This window comes from Littorina saxatilis, linkage group LG14, assembly GCF_037325665.1.
Source record: "Littorina saxatilis isolate snail1 linkage group LG14, US_GU_Lsax_2.0, whole genome shotgun sequence".
NCBI classification, from domain to species: Eukaryota; Metazoa; Mollusca; class Gastropoda; order Littorinimorpha; family Littorinidae; genus Littorina; species Littorina saxatilis.
The window spans coordinates 34,469,065-34,483,203 of record NC_090258.1 but is presented as its reverse complement, the minus strand read 5'-3'; the positions used below and the strand labels follow the sequence as shown (position 1 = coordinate 34,483,203).

At 41.8% G+C, this 14,139-nt stretch overlaps 1 protein-coding gene across 1 annotated transcript in view; it reads left to right on the top strand.

The window, feature by feature from the left end:
* LOC138947630 (uncharacterized) overlaps positions 1 to 14,139 on the top strand; it is a 55,533-nt gene that overhangs the window by 27,372 nt on the left and 14,022 nt on the right. The window contains exons 2-5 of the mRNA XM_070319139.1: positions 2,087 to 3,040; positions 4,922 to 5,135; positions 11,447 to 11,545; positions 12,551 to 12,707. Of these exons, the coding sequence (XP_070175240.1) occupies positions 2,159 to 3,040; positions 4,922 to 5,135; positions 11,447 to 11,545; positions 12,551 to 12,707 (1,352 nt within the window). The 5' untranslated portion in view covers positions 2,087 to 2,158. The remainder of the gene's footprint in view (positions 1 to 2,086; positions 3,041 to 4,921; positions 5,136 to 11,446; positions 11,546 to 12,550; positions 12,708 to 14,139) is intronic.

Sequence of the window (14,139 nt, the reverse complement as noted above, 5' to 3'; positions counted from 1 at the left end):
GTGACGTGTTAGTTCTAAAGATTCATCGAGGGTAATTAGCGAGCGCAATTTTTGTTCTTCTATAATTACGTTTGTCTCGGTGACTTGGCATCATAAGCAGTGGAAAAACAGGTCCCTGCCAGACTTGCTTGACATGACCTCATTTACATGATATACACACGTGTGATTTGAACGATTATTATCTCACGGGTGTCTCTCTCACGTATGTAGGATAAATGACGGTTCAAACATGATCAGCGCTTATCTCAGTGACGCATACACCGGTTTTTCAGTAAGCCGCGTGCGCACGCACACACACACACACACACACACACACACACGCATACACACGCATACACACACACGCAGACACACATACAAAAAAAAACCACGTACACACACACACACATGCACGCACGCATAATCACACACACACACACGCACACTGGCACACACACCGTGGCACACACTACACACCGTGCACACACACACACACACACAAACATACCACACACACACACACACACACACATACACACACACACACACACACAGGAACGCCATTGCATTTAAACAGTCACACAACCAACACACACAGATACACGATCAAGACGTTGGTCAGACCAGTCTGAGATGCGATCGAGATGTTAATATCTGCCTCAGGGCTGGTTTGCCAACACGGCGAGATTGTTGTCTTTTTCTTTTCTCTCTGTCCGTCCAGGCGCATTCTGAGTGGCAGTTGCTTTTAGGATACACGAAGTGATTTTCAGTTTTGTGTTGATGTATTAACAACGTGTATCCTTCGTCTGGCAGCTCTCAAAGTCATTGGTGCAGAAAGCTGTGCATTGTTCGTCTTTAAGCTGTTGAAGACAGAGGAGGATAAGAACAATAGTTTTGAAACGATAGTCAGGATGGTGGTTGCCTTGCCGCAATGAAGGTATGCTTTCTTGTTTTCTCATATCAACATCTTCGTTTCAGCTGACGCCATTTTGTGAGATGTGCAACCTTAGCTATGCAAGACATTCGTTTGCCTTGAGAATGCCACATAAAGAGAGATGTATAATGCGTCATTTGCATTTGTTTGTTCTAAATAGTTTTTACATGTAATACTAAAATATGACATTTTACACACATACACATGGACACAGCTGTTGTTCCACGAGAAAAGTGATAGTCGAGAGCTGTGTCAAATGTTATGTTTCGGTAAAAAGTACAAAGAACATTTATGTGTCGATCATATGTTTTTACAATTGAACGTACACGCTTTTGATAACATCGCAATCGCATCCCTGACGCTCATCTGACCATCTTTTTTATCGTGTGTCTGTGTATGTTGGTTGTGTGGTTATCTGAACGCGCGTGAATACGAGTGTGTCTGCTTGTCTTTCTATCGACGCGCGAGCGCGCGCGCGCGCATACGCATGTGTGTATGTGCGTGTGTGTGTGTATGCGTGTGTGTGTGCGTGTGTGTATGTATGTGTGTGTGTGTGTGTGTATGTGTGTGTGTGTGTGTGTGTGTGTGTGTGTGTGTGTGTGTGTGTGTGTGTGTTCGGCGAGTCCAGTATTACATCGGGACCAATGTTGATGATACTGCATATACGAATTCTTCTGAAATATATCCATTTTATTAACTTCTTAGTCACTCAGGTGCCAGAGACTGGTACCACCAAACTCTAGTTTACTGGTGATGTCTATAGTAAGAGCACTAGCGTCCCGTTGTCTCTTGTATCTCTTTGAACAAGTAAAGATAATAACCCAACAGGGGCGGATCTGGGGGGGTGCAATGGGTGCAATTGCACCACCCCCAGCAGGACCAAAAAAAAAAAAAAAAAAAAAAAGAAGAAAAAAAAAAAGAAAAATGTATCACCTGAAAATAGCACTTTACACGCTCAGATTGCACCAGATTGCACAATTTTGCTTCCTTTTTAAACAAAAATTCCGGGGGGGCATGCACCCCCCTAGCATGCTCGGCGCTTCGCGCCATCGGTTCGGCGCTTCGCGCCTTCGCTGATAAGATACAAAAAACAAAAAAAGAGAACTTTGCACCCCCCCCCCTTTCAAAACCCAGATCCGCCCCTGACCCAATGTGTTTCTTGATATATTTCAGCATCCAGAATAAAGCCTACAATTCACAGACGCTGCTACGTGACGTCACGCATTGATTATTTGCACAGTCACCATGGCAATGTTAACGTCAGTCACGCGGAAAATGCCTGGTGTGAACTTTTGCAAAATAGCGGGGTGTTGTGTTGTGGTCGTGGTTTTGCTGCTAGTAACGAATCACATTTCCTCAGAGCGGAAAGACCTAACAGAAATGAACTTTCACACGGACAATCACAATTCGAAACAAGAAGTGGTCAACTTCGGACAGAAAGACTCTGAAGACACAGCGGAAAACATTGACACACTGGACGACTCCGTGAACAAGAAATTAAAAGAAAACTCTTACGTGGACACGTACGATCCAGACAGCCCTGAACACGACGTGAGCTGGGAAGGCGAGGCACCTTCAGACGGTGAAGAATCTACAGGCATCTCTCAGGACTCTCCCCAGCCTTGGAACGCTCTTCACTTGAAGCCCGACATTGCTCTCAAGCTTAAAGACGTTCTCGGCGAGCTGAAACCCAAACCAATATTCCCTGCCGTCGGAGACTCTTCCGCCATTTTACCTGAGCGAGGCTTACCGGCTGGTCAGGGTGGAAATCTACCCCGCAGATACGAAGCCGATCTGGTCCAACACCAGCGGTTAAATGCGGAAGTGGTACCTGTTAAAGAAACTCTTCTCAAAGATCTGGGTGAATCTGAGCAAGAAGCAACCCAAAGCACGGAGGACTCGGCCCCAGGGCAGGTTGCTCGACCTTTCCCGCAAGTCTCGGTCAACACGGCAGGCGTCAACAGTCATAGTGGACCCTACAGCGACTCCCCTATGTTGAAGGCGGCTTACTGGCGGAGTCCGTGCAGCGCATTGAGCGAGAAGTTTGTGGGGAGCGAGCCTCTCTTCCCACCCTGCCAACCCTCTGTCCCTCCTGGGGTGGCCAAGTGGGGAAAATACCCCTATATTGTGAGTACACATTGAACACATGGGTTTTTGTCATCCTGAACTCAGGTAAAATGAGTTCCTTCCCTTCGGGTCTCATTTATCCCTGACAGGATGCCTTCGTTTTCTGTCTCTGGAGAAGAAATCGATTTTTGTTTGACATATTTAGAGCTTTTCGTAATGTGTTATTGATATAAGCAGATTCGCGGTCGTCGATAATGATTTTTTAATGGTGTTGTGTACTTTTTAAATTACAAAGGAATTGTTATGTAAGACAGTTTCAAGCGAGCCATCTTTCGCGGATGTATTTACTGTGCAAACAACTCTAAATACGGCAACAGTGTCACGTGATAACCAACTTTGTCACGTGATCATAACAAAGTGGCTACGGAGCGGACGATACTTTTTCCGTACCAGTTGGATGTGATGCAACAATATCACGGTCTCCTTCCCACAGCAGTCTCCAAATTTCGACTTGATTTGACCTTAGAACGATGTCTTTATCATAACTGTGAAGAACAGAATGGATATCACTGTCGAAGTCGGTCATTCTGCAATCACTTTCGTCTTTTGTCAGAAACATTTGCGAAACACATATGTGAGATAACTATGTATTCTTGTTTTGATAGATATCGGCTTTTAGCTCCGCTTCTTTCCATATACTCCGCGTAGTAATTATGCATCCTGTCAGAGAGACATGAGCGATAGCGTGGACCGATGATTATCAGCATGTTTTTTGTTGTAAGCTTATTTGTAACATCTAACGACAAAAACGGACATTCATTGATGTGACATGCAAATACATGTAGCTTACTATTCCTCTTTTCTTAATACATGTAGTCGGAAGTAAACAAGTTCATAATAATCAAAATCGTTCTTATTCTATTTACTTTTATATATCACTTTAGGGTCCGTTCGAAAGACGAGAGGCCATTGTCTTTCTTTCTTTTTTCCCCGATTCTTACTTCCTTGCCTTACGTTATAACTTATATATTCTTTGTGTATTTCATAAGGTTCATAAGGAAAGCAAGAACGCGTGTTTTTACGACTTGAAGAACCGAGTTCGCTGCGTACCTTAGGTCTTCCTTGCTTGCTTGCTTCCTTCCACCTTTGCTTACATTATATTTCTCATGCATTTCAGGGTCCTTACAAGTACATTTAGGAAAGCAAAAACCCCGTGTTTTTAACACGAGAAGAACCGGGTTCGCTGCGTACCGTACTTCTTCCTTCCTTCCTTCCTTCCTTCCTTCCTTCCTTCCTTCCTTCCTTCCTTCCTTCCTTCCTTCTTTCTTTCTCCCTTCTTCCTTCCTTCCTTCCTTCCTTCCTTCTTTCTCTCTTCTTCCTTCCTTCCTTCTTTCTCCCTTCTTCCTTCCTTTCTTCCTTCCTTCCTTCTTTCTCCCTTCTTCCTTCTTTCCTTCCTTCCTTCCTTCTTCCTTCCGTCCTTCCTTCCGTCCTTCCTTCCGTCCTTCCTTCCTTTCTTCCTTCCTTCCTTCTTTCTCCCTTCTTCCTTCCTTCCTTCCTTCTTTCTCCCTTCTTCCTTCCTTCCTTCCTTTCTTTCCTTCTTTCTTTCTTCCTTCCTTCCATCTTCCTTCCTTCCTTCTTTCTCCCTTCTTCCTTCTTTCTCCCTTCTTTCTCCCTTCTTCCTTCTTTCTCCCTTCTTTCTCCCTTCTTCCTTCCTTCCTTCCTTCCTTCCTTCTTTCTCCCTTCTTCCTTCATTCCTTGCTTCCTTCCTTCTTTCTCCCTTCTTCCTTCCTTCCTTCCTTCCTTCCTTCCTGCCTTCCTTCCTTCCTTCCTTCCTGCCTTCCTTCCTTCCTTCCTTCCTTTCCTTCCTTCCTTCCTTCCTTCCTTTCCATCTTTCTTTCTTCCTTTCTCTCTTTGCTCACATTATTTCCTCATGTTTTTCAGGGCCCCTTCAAGTACATACACAAAAGCAAGAACCCGTGTTTTTACGACGAAAAAAGCAATGTTCGCTGCGTACCGTACTTCTTCGAAATCGGGTTCAGCAAGTGTGGGACGTCAGACCTGTACGCTCGCATGATCAAGCATCCGCAAATTGTGGGCACCAACAAGGAGATGAAATGGTTCTCCAGGCATCGCTTTCCTGAATACTATTATCAAGGTAAGATATTTGAAGATATATTTACATTTACATTTTCTGCTTGTATATCTTTATTACTATTATTATTATTACTAGCTTCCACTGGGAGGAAGCGACCCGAATTTTCCAGCGATGGGACAATAAAGTAATGAAAATGAAAAAAATGAAATGAGAAAATTATTATCCCATTCCTGCGAAATTCGGGTCGCTTACTCCAAGTGGAAAGCTAGCAGCAACAAGATTCACACTACCCAGGTGTGTGAGTGTTTATAGGTGTAACAGCCACCTACACTTATGGCAGAATGACCGAGGTCTTTAACGTGCCATTGTGGTGACACGTGGGTGGGACATGGATACCGTTTCTGAGTCTGCACATAAAGTTAACCCGTGTGTGTCCCGGCCTGGATTGAAACACGTGACCCCAGTGGTCAATACCAACTGAGCTACCATGACCCCTGATATACAATCGAACCTGTCCATATACTATCAACCAAGGAACGGATCTTATGTGGTCGTTCTAGATAGGTGGTCGTTATGGAAATGTTTAATATTTTAAAAGAGAAAGAAGGAAGGAAGGAAGGAAGGAAGGAAGGAAGGAAGGAAGGAAGGAAGAAGTACGGTACGCAGCGAACCCGGTTCTTCTCACAAACATGTTTCCTCCTCCTCATGTGTTACACCGCCATGAGTACCAAGGAGAGCCCTATCGTGCTTGCAGGCCACTGGCAGCCCCGCTTCAGCAGTTTTTCTCCGGTCCCAGCAACTTTAATAGTTACGGAACTCGTTCTACACTTGTGTGATTACGTAGATGGTGCTTGAACAAACTGTTCTGGTGAGTGTGAGTGAGTGTGTGTGTGTGTGTGTGCCAGAACAACATGCTGACTGTTCAAAAAATTATTGACATTATACCCACAGCGGAATGTGTGCTTGCACAGACACGGCCTCCTATCCTCCATCAGTTTTATCAACTGCGATTATACTCATGGTTGATGTTCGCGTGAACTTTAATAGTGTCTCCACGGCGTAATGTTACGTTTTGAAGAACATTGACTCAGTGTACACTTTGCTAGCTACGTAAGCAGGAATCACTATTGATTGAGTGACAGCAGGAAGCAGGAAACAGTATTTTCAATTTGATACAGGTGTCATATTCATCTGCTGGAAGGACAGTCCAAGTTGTGCACCGTTTTGAAGAACAGTGTGTGACTGACGTTTTCAAGGACTGTGACTATTGCTTAATACATGTTTTTCTTGCTAGCCGAAGGAAGCAGAAAACAGTATTTTCCATAATGACACAGATGTAATTTTCTTCTGATTGGGACTAAAAAGGACTTTCCAAGTTTCTCTTTCACCTCATCATAGACTGAGTGCCTGAACGAAGAGAAATATATTTTTTGCTACCTCCGGTTTGACTTGCCTACTGACGTAATTACCTATAAGTACTTCGTTTTTAGCTGCGGTTTCTTTTAAATACCATTATATAAACGGTGTCATTAATTTTTTATTTTTATTTTTCTTCAAATTTTCTTGTGCATTTCTTCTTTTATATATTTAAGTAATTGTCTTACTCACAGATTAACCATATTGTATGATGAACTGTCGCAGTGCATGGCCCACAAAAGAGGGCATGCGAATTGGACACCTAAACATAAATCATGCCATTAATAAGTTAGCAGACATCTCGTCAATCCTTTATAACTCTTGGTAAACCTGTCTGTCTGTGTGTATGTGTGTGTGTGTGTTGAGCGATTCAGACTAAACTACTGGGCTGATCTTTATGAAATTTGACATGAGAGTTCCTGGGTATGATATCCCCGGACGTTTTTTTCATTTTTTCGATGACGTCATATCCGGCTTTTTGTAAAAGTTGAGGCGGCACTGTCACACCCTCATTTTTCAATTAAATTGATTGAAATTTTGGCAAAGCAATCTTCGACGAAGGTCGGGGTTTGGTATTGCATTTCAGCTTGGTGGCTTAAAAATTAATTAATGACTTTGGTCATTAAAAATCTGAAAATTGTAAAAAAAATAAATCTCTGTTGCATGCAGGTGGCTGCTACCGCATTTTAGGTGGGTTTTTTCTCTCTCACCTTTGTTTTTTTAAGCGGGAAGCATCCTTCTTCATGGTTATTTATTTAATTTTTTTAATCAAATGTTTACATGTTTAAGTTAACAAACTTTATCAATAAACTAATATCATGTTAACCAAAGATTTAAAAAAAAAACATTCCAGCCTAAAAAAAAAAAAATTAAATCAATTTTGCTATTATAACGTACTCTTTTGCACATGAAGAAAATAAACAAAAATAAACAAATGTCAAAGAGTAAAAAAAAAAATTACGGGCAGTTGAGGATTTGAACTCGACTCAATCACGCTTCAGGCGAACGAGAGAACCGTTCGACCACGGAATCAATTGAACATAATCGGACACTGTAATGCATTAAAGAAGACGCTAGCACGCTTTCACCACAAGCCGGTATGATCGAGCATCGGTTGAAATCTTTCGCGAGCGGTATCTCGTATTTGTGCGCAATGCATTGGTGCTTAAATGACACCAATGTGTGTCCATGAGAGACATAAATCTACAAACAATATTTGAACAAGATTTATTCAAAATTGACGGTTTTAGAGGAGGGGGATGGGTCCTCTAACTTTACAGCTCGGAGACACCCGGGTAAGTCTTTATCGGAGTTTCATGAATAACACTTAGCGGACTTATCGAGCGGAAGTGGTTTTACAGGCCGGTATATGAGTTGCAGCTGTTTCAAGAATACGAGCCCTGGTCCCGTAAAGGTGTAACAGTCCCTCACGCTGGTCATAAAACAATAACATATTGTTCGTTTTCAAAATTTATTGAGGAAGATTTTCTTGAGGATTTGTTGCACTCCCCACTTGAAAATGTTTATAATTTGACTGATCCGGATGAAGCTTTTGGATATTGGCATCGAGACGAGGGTCATATGGTGTATGTGTGTCTGTGTGTGTGTGTAGAGCGATTCAGAGAAAACTACTGGACCGATCTTTATGAAATTTGACATGAGAGTTCCTGGGTATGAAATCCCCAGACGTTTTTTTTCATTTTTTCGATAAATGTCTTTGATGACGTCATATCCGGCTTTTCGTGAAAGTTGAGGCGGCACTGTCACGCTCTCATTTTTTAACCAAATTGGTTGAAATTTTGGTCAAGTAATCTTCGACAAAGCCCGGACTTCGGTATTGCATTTCAGCTTGGTGGCTCAAAAATTAATTAATGACTTTGGTCATTAAAAATCTAAAAATTTAAAAAAAAAATAAAAAATTATGAAACGATCCAAATTTACGTTCATCTTATTCTCCATCATTTTCTGATTCCAAAAACATATACATATGTTATATTTGGATTAAAAACAAGCTCTGAAAATTAAAAATATAAAAATTATTATCAACATTTTTTTTCCGCAATCAATTTAAAAACACTTTCATCTTATTCCTTGTCGGTTCCTGATTCCAAAAACATATAGATATGATATGTTTGGATTCAAAACACGCTCAGAAAGTTAAAACGAAGAGAGGTACAGAAAAGCGTGCTATCCTTCTCAGCGCAACTACTACCCCGCTCTTCTTGTCAATTTCACTGCCTTCGCCATGAGCGGTGGACTGACGATGCTACGGTCTTGCTGAAACATTGCATTGCGTTCAGTTTCATTCTGTGAGTTCGACAGCTACTTGACTAAATGTTGTATTTTCGCCTTACGCGACTTGTTTAAAGGTTTATAACAAACACGCTCCATTAAAAACCCAGAGGGTTAAGCATACATTGAAACCAAAATGGTTTGATCAAGTGTTGCAAGAGGCAGCTGATTATTGCGATATTTTGAAAAAAAGAGGGCTGGAAAATGAGTATAGAGATCAGAAAAACAAAGTTACATCTATGAAGCGATGGAAAAAGAAAAAGTATTTTCAGGAACTTACATCATCAAAACAAAATTCTAAGTCAATGTGGAAGGCAATAAATGAGTTAACAAATAAACAATCAAAATCCAAATGCTCTGTCGTTAAAGACATATCCTTCGAGGAACTGAATAAACATTTTTTCTAACATAGCTGAGAAAGTCGTTCCCGAAGATAAAGCTCATTTAAATGATTTGAAGATTCTGACAGATTTTTGTGAATCTAAAAATATAATGTCGCAATTAAACATTCCAGTTACTACTGTAACAGAAGTATGTAATGCACTCATGCACCTCAAGCAAACAGGAACCCGTGGAATTGACGGTCTGGACGGGAAGATTCTTAAATTAGCAGCCCCTGTACTTGCTGATTCTTTAACATACCTGTATATCTCTGTATAGACAAGTGTTATTTTCCAGTTGTGTTAAAGCAGGCTAAAGTTATTCCACTTTTTAAGTCAGGGGCTAAAACAGAACCCTCCAATTACAGGCCAATATCTATTTTATCGGTTTTATCAAAGCCGTTGGAACAACACATCAACAAGTTTATTATGTCACATTTTAACGAAAACGCTTTATTTCACCCAAATCAGTCGGGGTTCAGAACTCATCATTCATGCCACACAGCACTTGTTTCTCTAGTCGATCAGTGGTTGAGCAAGATCAACGAAGATAAATTATGTGCTGCTCTCTTCGTTGACTTTGCTAAAGCATTTGATGTGATTCATCATGACCTACTTCTTAGGAAACTCGCACTGTACGGCCTTAGAAATGATACAATATCGTTAATCAAGTCTTTTCTTTCTGATCGAGTACAAGCTGTGTGCGCCAACGGCTCTATGTCTAGCATGCAGTCGGTAGGTTACGGCATTCCTCAGGGATCTGTACTCGGCCCTCTTCTCTTTACCATTTACATTAATGACCTTCCCCTACACATAAGCAGTAACTGTGAACTCTTCGCTGATGATACCACTATTCACACTTCCCACTCAAATGTGAAGGTATTGTCAAAACAACTTCAAGAAAGTGTTAACGAGCTTTTAGCGTGGACCGAATTAAACCACATGGCTCTTAATCCAGACAAAACAAAAAGCATGCTTATTACCACCAGACAAAAACGCCAAAACTTAAAATCTAAACTTCCACCTTTAACGATTGATAATCACATTGTTGAAGAAGTTAATTAACACAAAGTTCTGGGTGTTATTCTTGATAACGATTTATCGTGGACTGATCACGTTACAGGAGTATGTAAAGTACTTACCAAGAGGCTTTACTTGTTGTTCAGAATAAAACACTTCTTGAACAGGCATGGCAGGCAACTTTTCTTTAACGCTCACATTCAATCAATCATTGATTATGCGTCAACACTATGGGATTGTGCGAGTGCAAAAACTCTGAAACCTTTTTTTAGTATACATAAAAGAGCAATCAAAGTTATTTTATTACAAGTCTCGGTTTCCAACAAAGACTATAAACTTTAAACATCCTCCCCCTTAAATCAAGACTCATGTACAATAAAGGCGTTTTGATGCATAAACTCATAATTGGAAGAGCGCCTGCACCTCTTTCTTCTCAATTCCCTTCCCACAATTTGAGAGACCAAACAAAAATGTATGCTCCTCGGCCTTGTATAGATCTTTTTAAGTCCAGCCTACTCTTTTCGGGGACTAATCTTTGGAATTCACTTTCAAGCGGTCTCAGACATTCCGTCAATGCCAAGACTTTTAAAGACAGATATTTCTCATTTCTTATATATGGCACATTTCGTTCTCACTTATAGCCTGAACATGTTTATATTGTTGATGCCTTATTTTTACCTTTTACACGTTTCAGTAGATAAATGTACCTAATTGATTTCATAACATGACTTATGTAACGATGCTACATTGTTATTACTTGCAACGTAGTTGTTCCATTGATTCCTCAGTTCACGGAATTTTTCTTCCCTCGAAGTTGCACACGTTTTACTTGCTTGAAACAATTTTCATTATGCCTTTGACAATAATATGTCATGTTGGTTTGTATGAACAATTTTGTTTCTTTGTTTAGTATGTTAATCGTTTGCTTGTTCGTCGTTTTTATTTTTTATTACTTCTTTAATTGATATTCCAACATTTTTAAAACGTATCAATAGATTAAACCCTCCCATGGGCGAGGGCTGGATGTAAAAAAGCACCTGTTTGCTTATGCCATTACCCTCGTAAATAAAGAATTTGTCATTGTCATTGTCATTGTCATTGTCATTGTCATTGTCTCTCTTTTCTGTCCTTCCTTCTGAATCTTTGTTTGATTAAACTCTCATTCCTTAATCATTAAAAAACATCATGTTATTTAGTTTATTTAAAATGTCCCTTCATGTCGACAAATGTAACTCAATATTTGTATTATTTTCGCATTTTCAGAAGTGGAGTCTTTTGACCGCTACCTGCAATATTTTAACGGATTGGCTTTTCAGCTGAAGAGACACATCGCAGTGAACGGCTTCAACAAGAAAATAGTGGGTAAGGAGACATTTCATGAATGCGTTTCTTTGCTTTCGATCCTTCGTGCTGAGAAGAGAAAAGTAACCCAAGAAGGAAATATTTAGGATGCTAAAAATGATTTGAAGGTAAATTTGAAAATTAATGTAAATGGAAACGAGCGGACCTCGTGACACTATCATGAAAAAACCACTTTTTTTCCTGCACAGGTCTGTAGGTAGATTGTTCCATTTAAAAAAAAAATTCTTCTCGATTGCAGTGTTCAAACCAGATTGCAGTGTTCAAACCAGATTGCAGTGTTCGAACCAGATTGCAGTGTTCAAACCAGATTGCAGTGTTCAAACCAGATTGCAGTGTTCGAACCAGATTGCAGTGTTCAAACCAGATTGCAGTGTTCAAACAAGATTGCAGTGTTCAAACAAGATTGCAGTGTTCAAACCGGATTGCAGTGTTCAAACAAGATTGCAGGGAGCCCAGAGCGATCGATCTTGAACTCATTTTGACATCACAAGTGATGAAAGTGTTGAAACTCTTGAAGACTTGTTAATTTGTTCGAGATATTTCACAGTGATTATAGTTTTGAAGCCGTGAACGAAGTGTTTGCATGGCCGCAGTTAGCATGGAACGAGGGGTGCACTGAGCATCAAGTAATCAACACTAAGTATATATCCGATTTAAGACTTCATCCTTTTAAAGACCTTGGTTTTTTTAAGATAAGCCGTTCATATTGTCTTTTCATTCTCCTCCATGTAAAGACACCCTTCTTAAGACCAGAATTTCTCACATTTGTTTGAGGTCTCAAAAGGTTGGTTGCACAGTTGGAGTAGCCGCAGTTACCATTGAGTGAGGAGTGCACGGAGCTTAAAATGATCAACAACATTTTTTCTTAAAAACTTTAGGGGATTAGAGTTACCAAGCCATGCAATCATTTTTGAGCAGCCGCGGTTAGCAGGTAATGAAGGTTGCACGGAGCCCCGAGTCATCAACACTCAACACTTTTTTTCATTTTGTTTTCAAACTGTACAGGGGATTACAGTAACCAAGCAGTGAACGAAGTGTTTGAGTGGCCGCAGTTAGCAGGGAACGAAGGTTGCACGGAGCCCCGAGTCATCAACGCTAACCACATCGCTCAACTCAACCCCAACATCAAGATCATCGTCATCATGCGTGAACCTGTGCAGAGGTGAGTGCGTGGCCGGTTGACAAAAAGGTCGATTGTATCCTACACTCTTCAAACAAAAGTCGGTTGAAAAAACGGATCTAATTATAAAAAATTGCCAAAAAATTAAACATCGACATAATAATTAAAAGGTTAATGTGTTTGAATGAACAATGAGTCTTGACCTAGAATTTTGTTTGGCAGGCAGAGTTATTTCCCTTTGTGGGACTTCTCAAAAGCTTCTGCATTTTGGAAGAAAAAGGGTGTTTTTTATAGCCCCATGAAATTTGCGGAACGCATGCCAGGGCAAAAGGTTGTGATGCACGTGCAACAACCTGGCTATGAACATCGCTCACCAGCTTGTGTTTAAAGGTTGACACGCTGACACAATTATGCACAGTAGCAACATGCCCTCACGAAGAAAACTGAGCGATTTGGATAGAGGAAGGGCAATAGGATGGCTACAAGACGGTGTTGCTGCCAGGCAAGTGGCCCAGAGGCTTGCAGTGGCTCCCTCTGTCATCATCAGACTAAAACAGAGATTCCACGCAACTGGAAGAGTGCAGGAGCGACAACGTTCTGGTCGGCCCAGAGTCACCACACAAAGAGAGGATCGCTTCATTCAGAGGCAGGCCATGCAACAAAGAATGGCTACGGCAAATAACATTAGGCAACGCCTACAAGCTACCACCAACACTGTTGTTAGTGGTCAGACGATCCGAAACCGCTTACACAACTTTGGCTTGCGTGCAAGGCGTCCAGTCCGAGGAACAACCCTGACTGCTAATCACCGAGCAGCTCGCCGAGCCTGGTGCACTCAACATGTGAGGTGGCAACGTCAGCAGTGGGCTCAGGTGTTGTTTACAGATGAGTCCCGCTTTTGCTTGGAACCTGCTGATGATCGCATCCGAGTGTGGAGGCGTCGCGGAGAGCGCTTCGCAGAAGGCGCTGTTCTGGAACGACAGCGTTTTGGCGGAGGCTCTGTGATGGTCTGGGGAGGGATCAGCACACGTCTAAGGACACCTCTGTACCATGTAGTGGGCAACTTGACCGGTGTCCGCTACCAGAATGAGATCCTGCAACCCCTGGTCGTTCCAGCCCTCCAAGCGATCGGCCCTCGTGCGATTCTTCAGGATGACAACGCACCTCCACAACGCTCTGCAGCTGTAAACACCTTCATCCAGCAGGCCAGGGTCAACAGGATGCTGTGGCCAGCCAACAGCCCGGACCTGAACCCCATGTGGGACGAGCACATGTGGGACGAGCTTTGTCGTCGGGTACAGCAACATCACCCTCCTCCTGCCAATCTGGGTCAACTGCTGCAATGCCTCCAGCAGGAGTGGAATGGAGTTCCCAGAGCATTCATATGCAATCTGATCCACTCCATGCTCCAACGATGTGTTGAATGCCTGGCACACAACGGAGGGCACACGCGTTATTGACACTGATTCACATT